Raw genomic sequence first — 19957 nt, 5'->3', positions numbered from 1 at the left:
GTGTGGCTTCAGGAATTTGTGTTCATTATAACCAGTCATGGACAAAATTGTTTTATTCTGTAATATATGATGACATATTTGACCAAATGCTTTCAGCAAAAGTTTTGTCTATTCAAAGAAATAAAAAAGGACACATTAAAGTATGAGCAGCGTCAGCCGACTGCAGGCTGCAGTAATGCAAAACTTGCAAAAATAAAAGTGTGATTCTGCAGTTTAACTTCTGTATTGTTATGTTTTAGACAGGATGTGGAGTAGTGGTTAGTGCAGTGTGAATGAGGACATCTGAACTTGTGATACCCATAGCCCAGATGTGCCGTGCATGTTTAATATGTCATTTGAGTCAATCTTTTATATTCTCCACAACTAACTCCTAATAACCACAATAAGCAACTGAAAATTAGTTGAAAACTTATGACAGTTTCAACACAAACATGACCACCCAAAGTGAATGCGTATTCATCAAATCGAAATTCATTATGCCTCTCAAACACACAGTACACAGCATGTAAAAGGCCATAAACCTTGTCACTGTCATGTCTGGAGTTATGACACGAGAGGAGCAGATATCTCTGCTGTGACGGCACTCACAACACAAAGACATCACAACTGCAAACATAAAAGAGAGAGCACAAAGCGTCTTAAATAACTCAGAACAGAAGAAAAAACAGTGGGGTGGAGAAGATGGAGAGTAAAGGAGCAAGAGAATGGGAGGAGGGGGTTTGAGGGGGCACATGGCGGGCGTATGAGAGACCAGTCTCCACCTCCTCCTCCTCCTCCAGCCCCTCCATCCCTCCTCCCGCTCATAATTAGCGGTTCGGCGTTGGTTCTCGTTTTGGGTTACTTTCATTCCTTTTCACATTTCCATGAAAACAGCAGTGGGGACAAACAGGCCCACATGTGTTTCCAAGTGCACCAGAACAATAGAAGAAGAAAAGTGGGCCATATGAGTTCACTCCAGATGAAAGCTAGAGCGGGAAAAACACAGGAATTAGTGAGGTTTTCCCTCGCATGTTTTCAAATCAAGTTTTCCTATTGGATAAAATGCAGCATGGAAGGCTGGAAGAGCTTAGTTTTGGCTTCAATTGGCAAACACCGTGACAGGCAGTGGAAAGTTTTCAATGAAACTATCGAAATGCAATAACCCACATGTTCACGTTACTTCAACACATTCTGTGTATTCATGTCATGTGCACATCTTTCTGTGTGCTGTATCTAGCAAACATGTGGGTAATCAGTCTCTATTTGTCATAATTGCCCTAAACATAACCAGTATTTTGGCATCTGTTCTGAGGCACTTCTGACAAATCCATTCGCAAATATTTTTTCGATGCGTACATGTTCACATAGGCTGCTCTGGTTTCAGTCTCTGACAGGATGTTTGAGCATGTGGATATGGTCTTTCATTCTGCTGTACCAGATACGCCCTTTTGCCCAAAATTTGCAGATATAATGAGACACATTTCTACAAATCAACCAAAACCAATCAAATTGATAATGAAAGATAAAAAGGTTGGGGGAAGAGAAAGACATACACTTAGACGAGGAAAAAGATGTTTAAAACCAAGGCAGAAAATACAAAATGGAATGAGAGGATGGCAGAAGGACTTTTAACTACCTCCAGACCCCAGCAGAGAGCCTGAAGGGCATTTCTATTCTCTGCACCCCCAATGTCAATCATCAATGCAGGGGAGCAGCGTGGTCTGCTCTCTAAAAATCTCTACACAGATGAGTTTCATTTCAAGCCCATACAATATGAATCCAAGAACAACAAAAGGCAACCTTGCCAAACAAAAGTTGGGAGGCTGTATGCATTTGTTTCCTCCACATAGCTCCTAAAAAATGTAAATACCAGCTCAAGTTGTAAACCAGATACAGCTAATGCTGTCACAACCTATAAATACTGAAACATTTAAAGGTCCAGTGTGAATGATTCAGGGGGATATATTGGCAGAAATGAAACAAAATATGATAAGTGGGTCTCCTTTAGTGTATAGTCACCTGAACGGAAGAATCATTGTGTTTTTATTACCTTAGAATGAGCTGTTTATATCTACACAGGGAGCGAGTTCTCGTCTACAGAGTTTGCTATATATGTTTATGTCTCTACAAGACAAACCAAACCAAACACTGGCTCTAGATAGGACCATTCGGGTTTTCGTGTTGACCACCATAATTCGAAGCCCACTGCTGATAATTCGGCTCATGGTGAAAACCTCCTGAACATCTGGATCAGAAATAAGATTAGCACACATTAAATTATCAGAGAAAACAGGTGAGCACACATTTGCAGGTGTTGGGCAAGAAGACTGTCTGTGACATGCAGCACCAGACAGTGCGAGCGTTTCACTCGCATTTGCGACTAAAAATAGGTGTGTGCGAACTGTAAAAAATATTTAGGGGCACATGTGCGCATAAAAAAATCAGCCGAAGCAGCCTATATTTTTGTCAATAAAAAAATATGATAATCTAACCGCAAATGTTGGAGGAACTCCAGCCGCCTTCCCTCTTCCCTCTTCCCCGTGTGACACGGTTATGGGCGGTTTTCCAAGCCACTGTCGGCACAATGAATATAAGTCCCACTGTCGGCAGCGTGGAAATAAGTCAAAGTGCGGAGGAGACGGACCGGGTTAAGCGGCGGACCTCCGGGGAAGCCCTCTCCCCTCTCCCCGCAGTGAGGGACCGTTTGCCACGGTACCGCTGCTGGGCAGGGTGGAAATAAGTCCTGCAGAGTTTCAGAGGACCTGGAGAATATTTTAGGATAGTAATAACATTATATAAGATAATCATATTGCAAAGATAATATATATAAGATAATAACTTTAAAGACAAAATTAAATTGCTCTACATTTTGTATACAAATTCGCTACAAATGCGCTCCTTACTTTTTCAACTTAGGAGCAAATGTGCTCCTTGGGAAAAAAGTTAGCGTCAAGCCCTGACATGCCAAATAAGGAGGGAGAAACACTGATTTGTAAAGTGAAACTGCTTTATTCACTCTTTTAATCACCTGGTCCATTTGTTTTGGAGATGAAGAGACCTCTACGGACAATTTCCCCTCCAGGTAAAAACCTCCCGAACAATAAACACTGAGGGAATTCTAACCAGGAGAAGTTTTGCATGGTTGTAATCTGCAATCCTCACCACTAATTGCCACTTAATCCTCCTAAATCTTACTTACTGGACCTTTAAAGTTGGAGCGAACTGGGGTTTGCATGCTCTGGTTGCTCAAATCAAGTGCTGAGATGCTGTTGGACGTGTCTTAGATTGCTCTACCATGAAACATTCAAACATTTAATCAAATAAAACCTTTAGAGTCAAAGGTCTCTGCAGGTCATAGGATAGATTTGAGTTATTGTTGCCAACATGACATATCCATTTGACACACCACTTTCCAAACACTGTCAGAAGTGGTGCACTCACTTAGCTGGTAATAAAGACAACACTGACCCTGTCACAGATACACATATGAAACAAATGGTGCGCCCCACCTGATCATACACTCAAACCACTTGGATCCAGCCTCTAGAGCTATGTGGTTACACGTGGAGCAGTGCCCCAGGGAACTATGGGTAATTAATGACAGAACGAGGGTGGCAGGAGTCTGTCTCTGATTGACCCAGTTTGACCCTTACCGCTCAGTTGCCATAGTGATTGGTCAGCCTCATTCCCTTTGGTTGACTGGGCGAATCCCTGGGGCGACAAGGTGGTCTGCAGGGTGGGCATGAGTGAACAGAGGGGTTGGGGTGGAAGAGACTGGAGTTTCAGATGGGTACAATTACACGCTATAGCAAAGAGGAGTCCTTGTCCCACCTTTGCTCCACGACCTAAGGGGGTCAGTCCTACTCCCCCCCACCTTACCCCACTCATCTCTGATAACAGAATGCAAATTGTTGCCCATCACTGGCAGTAGGGGGCACCACTAAACTACTGTCTCCCAAAGTGTGTTTGCCAGCAGGAAACTGGCCAAGCAAGTTCTGAGAGATTACTGTCCACTGACTCACCAAGCTGAGCATTCATCATCAGTCAGCCAAGCACAGAGAAACTGGAGAGTCATGTGTCCATCTGCAGCGCTAAGAACATGCCAACTCTGCGAAGATTAGCTGGAGAGCAGAGTTACTTTTCGTTTATTTGGCGCTGGTCACTAAAACAGTGGTGCCCATCAGAGAAGATGAATCAGTTACTCTTTGAAATATTTATCAGTGAACAATCCACATGAACCACTCGTCTCACCCGTATAAATTAGATCCACCATGCAGCACTTATTTCATGAGAAAATATGTCACTTTTAAAGCTGGTTCACCTGTTACTCCTGCGATTATCTTCTTCCAAGATAGTGGTGAAGAACACCAGGGGCTGGGTTTTCATCAAAAGAGAAGTATGACTGGTGTGTTGGGTGAATGCAAATTTAATCAGGGCACACAAAGCCAAATTGCTTTCTGTTCTATTTAAATATTCTCTGGCCTGTCTAATCTATAAACACAAAAACACAGAATCCGCCAGAACGTTAGCATGTCGTGCTTTAAAGAAACAGTTTGTAACTGGTCCCAATAATGCCATCTTCACTTCACCTGTTCCACTGACTTGAGCAGTTTAGATAACAGACACTTGACTGTCCTGCTGTTACTACAGAGGTGAGCAAATCACAGACACTTGCATCCTTCATGGACTCACGGTGGTGCCCTGGTGCATAATTAATATAGGGGGGACACTGGAATGGATATTTGGTGGTATTTTTGGTAATTAAAAAAACAGGCCTGTCAGTGGACCGGTGGGTCTGTTGGCCCGGGCCTGTACAACTATAGAGGGAACACTGCTAATATACTTTTCACCCTTAACTGATCAATCACAATGAAATATTCAACCTGGTTAAAAATCTGTAGTCTGGCTCTACTTGGGGTCATTCAGTATCTAAAGAAGACACCATCAAAGGTCCTGGAATGTTTCTCTGTCTCCATTTCAGATCAGACATTCAGACACAAAGACACATGTCCTGTGAGCCGTGACCTTCCCTGGCCTGTGCTCAGCAGGTAGTGACAAATGACCTGATAGTTAATCTGTCCTGAGGTGGAGCTTTTCTACAGGGAACACAGAGCCTGTTTGTGACAACAGGAAGTTGAGACACTGTTACCAGATTAAGCACATTAAAGGATGCACATGCATGAATGCATGGATGCACACATGGCTGCACACACACTTACTTACAAGCACATGTGGCTATAGATTCAGATGCAGTACATCGTGGAAAAAGTGGAATATAAACAGTGAGCGGTGACATGTTCAAATGTAGGAAGGGGTCATGTGCCAGTCAGAGGAATATAAAGGTATGGAGTGGTTCGTTGGGCAGCTCCGTCTGGGACACTGGGTCATTGTTGGGCCTCTTGCAACCCCCGCCATCTTCCCTAATGGTCAGCTTTTTCTACGGCCTTCCTTGTTAACAATCTGAGGGTGAATGCTGGGCATTGTGGGATTTTCCCCAGTCTGTGGTGTCTTGCTGGAGTGTGCTCAAATGAAGTCTGACGCCAGGAGGCCAAGTCAGCAGACCACACTGACCTGATTCACCGGGGATGGAGAGTGTTAGTGGGTGCACCAAGAGCCCCCCTCTGATTATGTTCCCTAGACCACCTCACCCAAACACTGTAAGATGACAATGCAGTTTGGCACAACTGAGTTCTAGAATGGCTAAACTGTGCTTAAGTGGAGAGAGCAGTGTGGACGATCTCCAAGACAGATCAACCATTTCATTCGGCAAGTTTGGGTCTGAGCAAGTGTGAGAAAAACCTTTGGCCGAGGCTGTGAAAAACATTCCGTTTAAATCCTGCAGAACCCTCAAAAACACACTTTCGTGAGGGGAAAAAAACTCCAGGCCACATGAAAAATCCTCCTGACGAGATGGGTTTTGACTCCACAGTTAAACAGCCGCAGTAAACAATAGAGACCAGTACAAAAAACATCCACAGATGCACATATGCAGTGAATGCAACTCTGGCTCGATACAGAACAATGCAGAGCAAAAAAGGCCGCTTAATGTAGAAGAGAAAATGTTTAGTGCATTAAACCCTTAGGAGCCCATCTTACTCCCTCAGCTTTAACATTCAGAGAGCTGTAGCTCTATAATTCTACAGCTATTAACACCAAAGCAATTCCTATAAAGTTTCAGTTCAGTGGGCTGAGATATAGATTTAGTAGAAAGATGCTTAGTAGAACATTTAAAATGCAGCACATGCAAATTACTATTGAGCTGAGAAAGTGGAGCCACCGAGGTTTAATATGAGGCAACTTGATGGAGCCTTCTTGTGTTCCTCCATTTTCCACGGCAGACGGATTGAGCACAATCATAGCCAGCAGGATGGCGAGGCGATTAGGGATAAGTAATGCAGAAAGTGGAGCGAGCCAAGCACCTATCTGTCTGAGAGGAGAGAGGTAATGATAACAGGAAGTGAGATGAGTTGGTCTTGCCCTCTGGCCTACCAGCCCATCACCTCTGTTAAAAAGGTCCCCCTCTATAAACAGGCCTCTCTCTGCCTGTTAAACAGATAGTACATTAGGGCCTGAGCTGTGTGGAACAATGTAAACACAGCCATCTCAGGGTACCAGCGCTGAGAGGAGGGGGGAAGGGAGAGGAATACAGCTTGAGATGGGGGCTATTCCTGGGTCTTCCTGGGAGTGAACTCCATCACTGCTCCTCTCTCCCACTGTAATCCTCTCCAACTAAACACAGGAAGGAAGAGATAGGTAAATAACTCACTCTTCTGATAAACCCAACTTTCTTTTAGCTCTGCATTCTCCTCCAGTTTTAGAGGGCTTGTTATGTTACAAAATACAGTGGCGTGGACTTGAGCCGAGCCCAGGAGTTCATGCTGTATTGTGTATGTTACAGTGAGGCGTATGTTTGGAGAACACATAAGAGAGATGCAGGGTGAGCATGACATATGATACAGCCATGTGTGAGATTTAAAGGGATTTGGTGACATCAAGCAGTGAGGACTGCAGACTGCAACACGCTAAAACTTCTCCTGGTTAGAATTTCTCCAGTTTTTATTGTTCAGGAGGTTTTTACCAGGAGCTGAATCATCTGCAGAGACCTCTTCCTCAACAAAACAAACAGACCAAGTGATTTAAACCTTAAAAAACTGAATAAAGCAGTTTAACATTACAAATCAGTGTTTCTTTGACACTGTTTGGCATGTCAGAGATGGGCCTCCAGCACAGCACCTGCTAACATGTGCTCAGCTGTTTTCTCTGATAACTTAAGATCCAGAGGCCAGTTGCACAAATCACCTTAGGTTAAGATTTTCAATCCACAAGTCCACATTAAGGCTTCCTCATAATTAAATCAGTTGCACAAAACACACTTAAGTCTTCTCCTTAAGAATTTCTTAAAATGTTCACTTTAGTATTTATGGTATTCTCAGTGTCTTAGTCTTATACTTAAAGGTCACTAGACCCTTGTACAAAAGATCTTGGCAACCAAAACAGGGTAAAAAAAAAAACCTTAAGGCACCTCTGACTCTATCTTAACTGCAACATGACCGAGTTTATGGTGATAAATAAAAAAAAATTAAAACACCCCAAGAAGAGTGTTCTGCAACCAGGATGGATGCGCTTTTGATTTTACACTATAGATTTGACTGAACTAATTTTCATTGCAATTTCTTCCTACAATCATTTTCTATTTTCTGGTATTTAAGGATCAAATGTACTTTGTAGTTTGTGCTTTCTATGATTGTACTCCTCCAGGAGTGTAATATTTCCCTCCTCGGACCAATATGGTTCTTGTATTCTATTCTTCTGCCATTTTTTCACCTTCTAACTATAAGCCAATTTTGTGAGACCTTTTAAGGGATTCTGTGTAATTGTGTAAGTCCTTCAGCTAAGGACAAATTAAGCCTAAAGTGTCACACTCAAGGAGAAAACTTAAGGTGTTTACACAGCTAAAAACACTAAGCAACTAAGCAGTTTCACCTTAAAAAAAATCTGTGTTTTTCCAATGCTGCTTGTTGTGAAGGGGCTGCTCAATGGTGGCTGACGTGAAAACAAAAAACATCCCTATTTAGAGCCTGTTTGGTTTGTCTATTCTTGGCTGCTTTAGAAACATGGCAGTACAACATGGCGGACTCTGTGGAGGAGGACCCGCTCCATATGTAGATATAAAGGGCTCATTCTAAGGTAACAAAAACACTAAGGTCCCGTTTATACGACAACGATTTCAACTGAAAACAGTAACGGTTGTGTTTTGGCCGATCGTTTACACGACAGTGGCGTTTTGGGCGCCTGAAAACGCAACGTTTTGAAAACAGGTTCCAGAGTGCAATTTTTTGGAAACAGCACCGTCTCCGTTGTCATGTAAACTTGCAATATGCAGTTCCTATGAAAACTTTTTGCACATGCGCATTACGCTTCAAGTCACTAGGCATGCGCGAGAAAGTCAACCATCACAACAACAACAATCCCGAGCTCTGTTTGTGCTGCTCACCCTATTGAATTTATCAGCGCATCCCTATCAAAGTGTAAATTTACTGCAGCAACTCCACCTCGTCGTCTGTCCAGACAAACGTTTGTTCGGTTGCCATTTTGTTTATTTATACATCGTTGTTCTCTGCAGGTGCATGTTGTTTCATTGCGAAGTCACACCTCCAATTACTGGCCTGGCATGTATACTGCAGCGTTTTTGGTTATCAAAACGTTGTCGTCTAAACACGTAACTTTTTTCAAACGAAAATGAGAAACGATTCTGTTTTCAGTGGATTGTTTTCGTGTAAACGTGGCCTAAGATTCTTATTTCGATGTGATTATACACAACAGAAAAAATACTGATTATATTATGCTCCATGTTTGACAATATAACCCCCTACATTCTACACACTGGACCTTTAAAGTGTAGGACAAAGTGTGGTTTGGAGAAAAGGGATGAACAGAGGATGACAGCAGAGAGCCAGAGAGGCCACTTTGTCAAAAGGCAGACAGGAGTTGATCCTGAACCTCCTGTGGCTCCTTCTGTGAGAGGATCTGTGTTGCTTCAGGGTTGAGGGGGCTTCAGAGAGGATACACTGGGGCTGTAAGAGGGGAGAACGTGGTACTGAAAGTGGATGGATGGGGAGACGGTCAGTCCGGGTCAGTCCAGATGTGAGGCTGTTAAACAGTGGGGAAGTGGAGAAGGTCAGTGCTGGACATCTTAGGGCAGTGCCCTGGAGTCATTCACACCCCTTTGTTACAATCACCAGGAAAACACAGTACCCCCCCCCCTGCTGTGGGGCAGCAGGGACACAGCAGAGGTGGAGAATAAGGGGAATGTCTGGGATGTGGGGACAGGCTCCATACCCTGGGGAAAGGCCAATTACGGGCTTAAAGCCCCCTGTCTGTCTGTGGCATGCAGCTCAGATAAGATGAAAGTTGCTTGGGACCAATATCAACATTTTTCCTTCTGTCGCCATAAGAAATGATACAATCCAGATGTTACATACATAACAGCATGTTGAGTATTCTGCCTTCTTATGGCTTTCCATAACAGGGAAATGACAGGTTTCATTGTCAGGCTACTGGCATACTACAGACCGGCAGGTTTGAGCATCTACAGGTCAGAATATGTCCAGGAGAGGTCAGCGGATTAAGGTGAAGGGTTGTGAGTCTTAAGGTCAGCACACACTGACACTGTACTGAGGGGGGATAATGGGGTATGTGAGTCACCAGGCTCCAACGTGGCTATATACTCACTTAAAACAAAAGACATGAACACTTAAAGCAACTTAGGACTCAACATGAAGAATTCTATATAACAAAGCAGCATAAAGTTTAGGAGGTCCTCGTATAGTTATTTGTAGACTGGGGTGAAAGAAGTCCTTACAGCTCCAACAGTTTTGACTTGGACTCGACATAGACCCATGGAAAACCTACTCAAACCTGATGTGCACCCAAAGACAGTCAGAACCAATCTGAATAGAACTAAGTATAGTTAGAACAAAACCTAAAATAACCTTCAAACAACAAGACCAAAACACAGAGAGAAAACCAACACTGGCAGCAGATGTTCCACCAATCAAGGAGCAGCTACAGTTGAAAATAGATGTACACATTACACATTACCTGAGTTTGACAGTTCTCATTCTTCATCGTGTCAAAAAACACCTTTCTTTTATGTGTTGATTGCATGTAAACAACACAAGAGAGCTGATATTCCACTCGACTACACATTACAAGAGCTAGACTGATAAATCAGTGAGGCTAAAATATATTGGCTCCTATTAGCTTATTGCAGGTATATCAATATTGGCTCATCATTGGTTCATTTATTCTTTTACAGTGCTCCTTACACATGGAATAATCTGCGAAAGACCTTAAGCTTGGATACTCTGCTGCCCTTATGGCTGTTTAAATGCCTTTTTTCTGGCTTTTCTGAAATGGCTAAAAACATCACATCATGATTTTTAGAAATGCAAAGCTGTCATGAAATCAGGCATTTAATGTTACCCCAAAAACCCTGTGAAACCATGGAGGGAAAGGATAATGGAACCTAAACCAGCCTCATTTGTAATTGTGATACGAGCCATCTCAGTGTAGGTGACTCAGTTACAAGTGGACCTGTAAAGACCTCTGTAAAGATTAGTTGCTAGAGTATTTTTTTCATATCCTGGTAGAGGATGACAATTTCAGAACAACTCATTTGGATTTTTATCTTGTGTGAAGTTAATACTGAGGACAAATGAACAGTTTTCATTGTGTATATGAGGCATTTTTCCACTTCTGTAAATTAATGTTAAGGGGATTAGGTTTGAGTTCATAGATTGTTTTTAACTTACATACACCGTTTTTCAGACTTGAACACAAACACACAGCAGAGACGGAGATGAGGACGAGGCCGGCAGCTTTAGTGACTCATGGGAGAGTGGGGACATACGGCTGTGCTGTGACCAGTAATAACTCGGAGCTTGAATGTTTGCAGAGCCCTGCCCCAGTAATCCCAGCAGAGTAAAGCAACAGGCCGAGGTGAGAGAGGTTAGCTCCTCTCTACTGCACTGCTGTCATCACTACCATGTTCAGTGATGTGACAGCTTAATGAACAGTAGGCGTGCACAGCACACCCAAAGACAATACTAGCCTTAAAAATCTGTTAATACACACACACACACACACACACACACACACACGCATAAAAATGCAGCTGCAACTTGTCAGCTCTCTCTGAGAGGGATGTACAGTAGTAGTGTACATGTTTAGTTTGGTGAGGTAGAGCCTCTGGCTGGGCCGCTGATGGGAAGGTTGTATGCCTGTGATGTTCTGGGAAGTGGTGAAAGAGTGAGTCTGTTAAGTTTTTGCCTTGGCTGCACCACCCGTGTCCAGCACTGAACACGTCTAGCACACATTCTGCAACTGCGGGCTGGAACTGGACCAAACCCGCTCAATCTGACCCATTCAGACAGTAACCCGGTTACATGCCAGACAGCCAGGGCCCGGGGCAGTGGGGGGGTGTAGGTGCGGGCAGGGTGGCAGTGCCAGCCAAGAAGATATCTAGCCATCTCCCACAAATATCAGTGCTATATTGAGGAGGTAATAAATCCAGCAGTCTCTGTAAAGGCAGTCTAAACTGTGAGTATCACACTAACCACATTTAAATTAATGTCCAACTAATAAAACCACATCTGAGCCTCGATCCTATTAACCTCCCAGCTGCAAAACCCTCACAGGTATTGCCTTTCAAGTAAAGGCTACCATTAAAAAAATCTGCAAAAGCACACTTCATTTCCGAAGACCTTTTTATGTATTACAGCATATTTCAGCATTACCTCATGAGCAAAAAAGTTGTCTAGGTCACAAAGTAGCTATTACACAGCATTTTATACCGACAAACTGTGTGCGTAATTGTTTGGAAAGGCATAAACTAGGCCCTGAACCCAATGGCCCTTTGCCTCAGTATGGCTACTACCCACTCGAGTGCACCACAGAGGCCTGAATAAACTCACACTGTCCACCAGCGACGAAGCGTCCAGCTCTGCCCAGTCGTATCCACAGCAGCCCTCACACACTCAGGCAGAGCAAACACAGCCCAACCACCAGGGCAGAGCCGAAAGGCATTTCATCCCGCCATTTTGTAATGTAATTAACTTCTCTCTGTCCATGTTGAGCCAAAAAGAAGAGGAAAAAAAAACCTCACATGGAAATTAAATAAACAGACAGGGCACAGAGGACACACAACTCATTTCCCTTAATACCTCAATAAAACTCAGGCCCGTTTTGATTGCAAACACCAACTCTCGCATCGCGCTCAAGGCTCGATTATGAGATTTGATTCATGAAGAATGTCATTTTGAACCCACGCCAGGTGCTATATATATCATCCTGATGCTAAATACAACAGCAGTCTGTTATTAACATAGTCATCGTGAGTTTAACGAGACCCAGTTCCACCTGAAGACACAGTCACCTACAAACCCTGTAGTTAGGAGACTACAACTACAAAAGAGTGGTGAGAAAGTTGTACTTTAAATTATCCAGGTACAGCAGACAACCATGGGGGAGTCGATCAAAGCGGAGTCATGAAGTAAATGGATACTGGAACTATAAGCCCTAAAGTCTTCTTCCTTTATTTAATAAACCAACGATGGCCCCAGCTGAGGACCAAGGTTTATGAGGTTGTTTTCAAATTCCAATTTGGCATGGGGCACTGCTGCGAGCTTGTTTTATTTTTCCGTGATTTCGTTTAATAAGTTCCTAAATACTCTGCTGTCCCCCTGCTTGCTTTACAGCTTCAGGAACATAAAGCGACTCTGTGAAAAAAGCAAGGTAAGAAAAGGAGAAGGTGGCTTTAGCATTCTTTAGCTCACGGTGCAGAGTATGGCATTATGCAGCTCGGTGCTCTGTGTGTGTGAAACTCCCTAAAATCAGTTAATCACTGCTAAAAGAGCTGATGTGATGACTGGCTGCTCTGTTTTTTATTTATTCTTACACTCTCCCCTCTGTCTCTCCATCAGACTTGCCCTCTGACCTTTCCACAGTCAAACACACGTGTACATCCACCCCGTCCGCCCCCGTAAACTAGACCTCTTCCATCTCTCAACTAAAAAGCCCCTAAACAACATGATGGAAAATCTGAGTTTTTTGCAGTGTTTACTGGATCTGAATGTTTTCCTTACAAACACAACTGACCTTGTTTATGAAGGAGAGGAATCTGCGTTTTTTCCCCCCTCTGTCAGTTTAACACAACATTCTGGCCGCCATCTAGTGAACCGCAAGCACCCACTTACCTGCTGAGCATCGGTAATAAAATATTTACCCGAAGGGGAAGATGTGAAAGAATAATCACTGGGTTAATTACAAATTGCCAGTGAACGTGCTGTTTTTCTGCTTAATGCTGTCAGTGTAGCATTGGGCCTCATGCAGCAACATCTTCTAAAATTTCTCTTATATTTTTCTCTTAATTTTCTGAAGTCAACTCCAGATGCACCAAACATTCTTAACCATCCAAATCTGCTCTTACTCAGGTGTGTCGAAAATCCCTCTTCATCATGAGTAACCCCTAAACACTAGGGCGGGTGGTGTGCCATGGGCAAAAAATAATCTGGAACATGCTCAAAAAAGGCTGTAAGAAGAAGTAGTTTTGCTGTAGTGGAATCGACATGCTGTTAAGTAAACTTAAACAATGTAAACGTGATTTTCTAGTGTCAGCGCTGGTGTTACAGGAAAATCAAAAACCCAGCAATGGCAAAACATTTGTGATGTTGTAACTGCCATGTCAGCAGCAGTGGTGGTGAAGTGTTCAGATCCTTTACTTAAGTAAAAGTACTAATACCACAGAGCATTTTTACAGTGTGGTATTAGTACTTTTATTTAAGTAAAGGATCTGATCATAGCGTTTTCGTAACCTTTGAATGAGCCGTTTATATCTACATCCTCCTCCACAGAGTCCACCATGTTCTACAGTAGCGCACAACGGACAAACCAAACACTGGCTCCAGATTGGCCCACTTGCTTTTTTTCGCATTGGCTATTGTAGTTCTCCTACACACTTGGAACATGGAAGAAGGTTCAGTTCAGCAAACTCACCAATAGATGCTTCTAAATCCTACACACTGGACCTTTCAGAATTACAAGTAAAAGTACTCTGTGCACATTTTAAATATTTATTTCAACATCGGAACATAATTAGAGTCCTTGGTGTCTAGACTCCGGCCTCATCGCTCCCCGCAGATATGTTTACATTAGAAATTGGGGAGTGATGATTAAATATTTCCCCTCTTAGCCAGAGCCTGCAGGTGGATGCTGGGGTGGAGGTGGGGCTGAAAAAGCGAGCAGCAGTACACGGGAGCAGCAGTGGCATAGACGAGGCAAAGGAAGAGCTGGGAAGGTTTTGCAGCTTAAATAAACCGCAGCTTGAGTTGAGTGCCTGAACCAGCTCGTAGCCTTTGTTCAATTTCATAAACAAAAATTATTAAAACAATTAGAAAAGAAAGCATTAGGTCTGAATATCTGAAAAGCTGAAATGCTTTTGCAGGAAAAATGACTACAACAATTATCAAAATAGTTGCCAATTAATTTTCTAATCAACAAATTGTTTCAGCTGCACTTCCATATTTTTATGTGGTCTCTGCTCAAAAATCTTAATTTGTAAAGTGTTCATGCAATTTTTAGTGTTTTGAAACTGATGTTTCCTCACGTTGGACAAACAATTTGTCTCACTGTGAAAACAAGATGTTTTTCTCTTATCTTGGCAAGAGTGCTCTTGACCACTCGAAAAATTTTGCCTGACCTAAGAGAAGAGCAAACATAAGAAAACATTCCTGAATCCCTGAAATCAGTGGGTGCCATCAAAATAAGAACAAAATTGTGGTTACAAAGAACATTTGTTTTGAATGTCGCTTCCTACACGAGGCCCAATGTTTAGGAAAGAATTTAGAAATGCGCGTGTGTGTGCGTTCTTTACATTATTTGATTCCTTGATATTAAAAAGGAGAACTGCTAACATCTGTGGTGAATATAATCCTATTTTGAAAGGAGCTTTCATCGCAAAAAACGCATATGGACAATAGGTTTGTGTAAGATGAGTACGGACCTGTAGCAGCAGCCTCTCGAAGGCCAGGCAGGCGTCCCAGCGGGGCAGGCCGGGATGGCGGAGCACCTGGGCCGTGGCCAGGCCCAGCTGGAGCACCCCGCAGTGACTCTCTAGCGCCCCCCAACTGCTCCGGAACAGCTGCATGTAGGAGCACAGCTGCTCGGGGGTCACACGGCCTGAGAGGAGGCAAGAATCTGTTAGTATGAGGGGAGCCATCACAAATTCATCAATCAAAACTATTCATCATAAAGTTCATAGAATTCACAACTGTAGTCTGACTGTTGGCCTGATGGTCTTTTGTGTGCCATCTGTTATAAATAATTGTACAAGGTTGCACAGGACACACACACACACACAGACACACACTCACACACACAGTTATTCCTCCTGATGGGAAGAGCGAAACAGAATAAATAGACAACCTTTTCCCAGCATAACAGCCTTTTTAATAACTATCATACACTCAGCTTAGGGCAGAGGGGAATGACTGATACCAGGACAGACCATAATATTATCTTAATGAGCAAAAATGCCACAGGCTGGGAGAAAGCAAGAGCCGCGAAGAAGTGTGTGTATGTGTGTGTGTGTGTGTGTGTGTGTGTGGCTGTGCCAGACAGGAAGCAATATTCTCTCTGTATGTAAGCTTCAGGTGGAGAGTTGCTGTCAGTGAGAAGTTTACATGAGTCACAGTCTCTGACAAAACATCACTGCGTATGTCTGTGTGCTCCAGCACGTCCACATATAGCAGAGGTGCAGGAAGACCGATAAGAGGTCCTGAGTGCCCATTTTGTGTGTGACTAATAAGTGTAAATCAGAGGTTGTCTTTGAACATTTATAGAGGCAGCAGAGAGAGAGACTGGACTCCTCACAGGACCCTCTGCTTCTGCCGCCACTCCCACGAAGATTCACAGAGACACAGGAAGAGGAGGTAAAGGGTGCTAAAAAGAGGGGGTGCGCAGAGTGGCCTGGAGGTACGAGGGGCTGGGATAGAGAGGGGGCACACATTAACTCCCCATAAAGCCTACTTCTTCATGTTGATGTTCTGAACCAGCACCAGATGTGGGAGTATTTCCTGTTGGACTACATGGCCAATGTTTTCTTTAGCGGGGCCAAACACATGACTCGAAGAGAAACAGACAGCCGGGATGAAAAATGGAGCAGAAATCTCCAGAATACTGGACACAATAGGGAGCCATGTCACGTAAAAAATGTAAAGACAACACCTTTTTTACAAAACTTTGTTTGACTGGATGACAAAGTCTATGGATGTGGAATGTTTTCAGACAGAAATTTAGAGGTAATCATCCAGGGAAGCTACGAACAAAAACTCATTTTCAGGGCAGCTGATAAGTAAACCTGACAGCAAAATAAATTTCTGCAAGCTCGCCTATTGGGAGACGTGTTTTCCAAGCCGAAGTGAAAGCGTCAGTATGTTGTGCGGCACTTGACTGTATGATGTCTACAAAAGGGTATTAACTTTCTTGCTGAAATAAAAGTATTTTTTTTTGAAGAATGAGCTTCAGTCCAGACGTATTCAAAATCTTGAAAAGCTCTATTGTGAACATATCCAGCCATAAAATCCTGGCAGCATAACCAAGGTTCGCTAAGCTTGATGTGCCAACCATAATTCAGCACAGAACCAGGAAACATGTCCAAAGCGAGGGCCAAGCATAATTTCGCCCGAGAATGGGCGACCAAAGAATGGCATACTACAGGCCAAATATAATCAGACTTTACAGCTCGGGGAGATCATGTGAGAGCGAGAGTGAGAAAATGTAAGACATTGGGAAAAAAACACCCCAAAAAAAAGAACTTAAGATGAGAAGGCCACACAAAAGCCTGGTCTCCATTACACAATCAAACAGCCCTGGCTGAGCCTCCTTAGCTCTTATCTATGTCACTAAACTTCCCTCAAAACTGCTCTGTGATTCCTCAGGCATCTTGTTGCCAGATGCAAAACGAATCTCAGGGAGATGATCTGTCAGCTGAGCGATGGTCTCAAACTGGGGTATTTCTGCAGGAATAGCAGAACTGGAAAGGCTCTAATTTTCTGCCTCTAATAAATAAGACATGTTGATGTAAGAAGACACTGCACTTGTGCCTTGAATTGATTTTTCTATGTCAGCTGTATCGTCTGATAAACAACAGTCTTCATAAGGCATATTAAACACTGTATGACTATTGGTGTTTTTCAGCTAATTTTAGCGCATTGAAATATACACTATTAATTTCTGGTGTCCGAAAACAAACAAGTTTTTAATATGACAGTGAAAGTTTAAAGGGACAGTTTACCCTAAAACAGAAAACACATTATTTCCCTCTCACCTTTAATGCTTTTCATCAGTCTAGACTGTTTTTGGTGTGAGTTGCCAAGTGTTGCAGATATCAGCCGTAGAGACGTCTGCCTTCTCTCCAATATAATAGAAAGAGATGGCACTTAGCTTGTGGTGCAAAAAAAAGCCTTTGAAATCATGACATGGTTACTCAAGATAATCCACAGACCTTGTTGTGAGCAGATTCATGTAAGAACTATTTTCTGACAACTGTATCACCGCACAGAAGGAAGTGTGCATCGACTCACAGATAGGAGGCTTGTGACAGCATGAGATGTAAACATTAAGGGCGTCCTCCTCCGCTGAAGTGTAACGGTACCTCGCTCAGTGGTGCTAGGTGAGCCAGCAGTTGTGTTATGATAGCTTTATTGGTGGTTTAATGAATGTCTTGTGGGTGTGGTTTAGCCAGGTGGTAGTAGACAGGGTCAGCACTGACGTCACACTTGGGGGTTGGTGGTGATGACGCATTAGCTGTTATTAGCTGCACCTGGAGGGAGAGCTGGAGAGGCCTTCAAGCTGAGCGGGCACGGCATGAGGGAGACGCCAAAGGCAAGACATTCTGAAGACAAAAGAGGCTGAGAAAGTGTTTGACATGCCACCATAAAATGATCCATGTAAATACACATTCACTCTGAACAACCAGGAAGAAGAGCAAGCTGGCCGACTGGTAGAGCTTAGATCAGGCCCAAAAAAACCAGCCCGACCCCACCCGAGCCCGTGCATGTTCTGTCCGAGCCCGTCCCGGCCCGGCCCATCCCTTTAACTGTACTTATGAGCCCAAACCCAGTTTAAACCCGACAATTGAAGGCTGACTCTCGCCTTTCTTTCCATGGCAAGCCTTCGTCATGTGCCTCTTAAGTGTTGAGGTCCCTGTCTTTTTGCTGTCATATACCAGCATTGTGCTGCACTTGGTACACTTGACGAAGCTGAGACACACGCTGTCACCGTCGACAACTCACGGGTCGGGTCGGGTTCGGGCTCAGGCAGAGAATCTAAGCTCTACTGACTGGTCCGACGGAACAGCACCTGAAGGGTGTCCAGCGGAGTTGTCCAGTCCGAGTGGGCTGGTTGCGTTGGTCTGGCGGTGACATGGCAGGATATGTTCACCACCACTCACCCAGGGAAGTCCAGGCACTTTTCTTACGTCTAATTTAACACGCAGGGAAAGGGCACTAAGTTAGGGGCTTGCTAGCCTCAGTTGATGAGGTTTCCAAAGCCAGGTTTAGCATAGCAGTGTAAAAAGTAGATGCACGCTTCCTTCTGCACAGTGATAAGGTTGATGGTTGTAGTTCAGTAGAAAGAAAATAGCTCCTAAATGAAACTGCTCAAAACAAGGTCTGTGGGTTATCTTAAAGCCCCTACAAGGAACTTTCATTTTGAGTTGATTTTGGCGACCCTGTGGACAAATGCGGTAGTGTTTTGCCGGAATGAAGCCTACATTTCCCATGAGCTCTAACGCGTATTGTTGTAAAGACGCTTACCTGGCTCGCGCATGTTTTTGTTTTGGGGATGAATGAAACAACAAGACGGGAAAACTTTGTCCCCGCTCCTATCGGGGAGCCCAGCTCACCTCTGCTGCGCCCCAGCTCCACCTCTCCAGCGTAAGTGCCACCGCTGCCGGGGTAAACGCAGCAGTCGGCTGGTAAGGCTGAAGGCCTGTTTAGCGAGCATTTCCACGGCTTCTTGGACTGAGTATGGAGCGGTGCCTCGCCTCTTTATTTCTCGGCACTCGCTGGACCCTGTTGACGCCTGGCTGGTACCTGTCGTCGGCCCGGATGAGGTGTTCCAGCCCCGCGGCCCCTGCTCTCCTCGTCCCCTCATGAATCTGCGCAACCTGCATCCTCTGTGTGTGGCTCCCCGGACAGCTAACGTTGTGGACCCGCCAGCTCCTGCCAGGATTGGGCTGGTAAATGCTAGATCGCTAGCGAACAAAACGTTTATCCTGAAGGATTTCCTGACTTCCCGAGGATTGGATTTTCTCTGTGTGACTGAGACGTGGCTGACTGTTGGTGAGTCCAGTGCTTTCACAGAACTTTTACCCGATGACTGCTGCTATTTTAACTCCCCGCGGACGTCGGGTCGAGGAGGAGGAATAGCGACTATTTATAAGAGTCACTATAAATGTAAGCAGCTAGGTAAGATGACGTGTGCCGTCTGAGTGCCGTAAATTGCTTCGTCCTGGTAGCGACCTGGTGCGGACCCGGACACAGTTTCATAAAGGTATGGATATACACTATATAGAAATAGCTTATCTTCACACCGATGGTCTCATTTGCTGTTGTAGGTCACGCACAGACATCAGCAGAAACAAGAGACTTTTGCATATCCAGTTAAAGGTTCCTCGTAGCGGCTTTAAGTAATGGGTCATGATTTCTGTAAAGAGACATTGCTGGTGAGTTTTACAATTGTAATTTTTTGTAACTTTGAGCACCACAAGCTGAGTGCCATCTAGTTCCATTATACTGAAGAGAAGGCAGACATCTCTATGGCTGATATCTCCAACACTCAGCAACTCACACCAAAACAATCTACACTGATAAATAGCTCTACAGGTAAGAGTAAATAAATATGTATTTTTGATTTT

At 43.9% G+C, this 19957-nt stretch overlaps 1 protein-coding gene across 1 annotated transcript in view; it reads right to left on the bottom strand.

Annotated features, from left to right (window-relative positions):
• Window positions 1-19957, bottom strand: part of scfd2 (sec1 family domain containing 2) — a 132363-nt gene that overhangs the window by 94019 nt on the left and 18387 nt on the right. The window contains exon 4 of the mRNA XM_078168523.1: window positions 15041-15216. Within this exon, the coding sequence (XP_078024649.1) occupies window positions 15041-15216 (176 nt within the window). The remainder of the gene's footprint in view (window positions 1-15040; window positions 15217-19957) is intronic.

This window comes from Epinephelus lanceolatus, chromosome 6, assembly GCF_041903045.1.
Source record: "Epinephelus lanceolatus isolate andai-2023 chromosome 6, ASM4190304v1, whole genome shotgun sequence".
Classification (NCBI taxonomy): Eukaryota; Metazoa; Chordata; class Actinopteri; order Perciformes; family Serranidae; genus Epinephelus; species Epinephelus lanceolatus.
The sequence above is the reverse complement of the archived record's forward strand: the minus strand, read 5'-3'. Positions and strand labels throughout refer to the sequence as shown.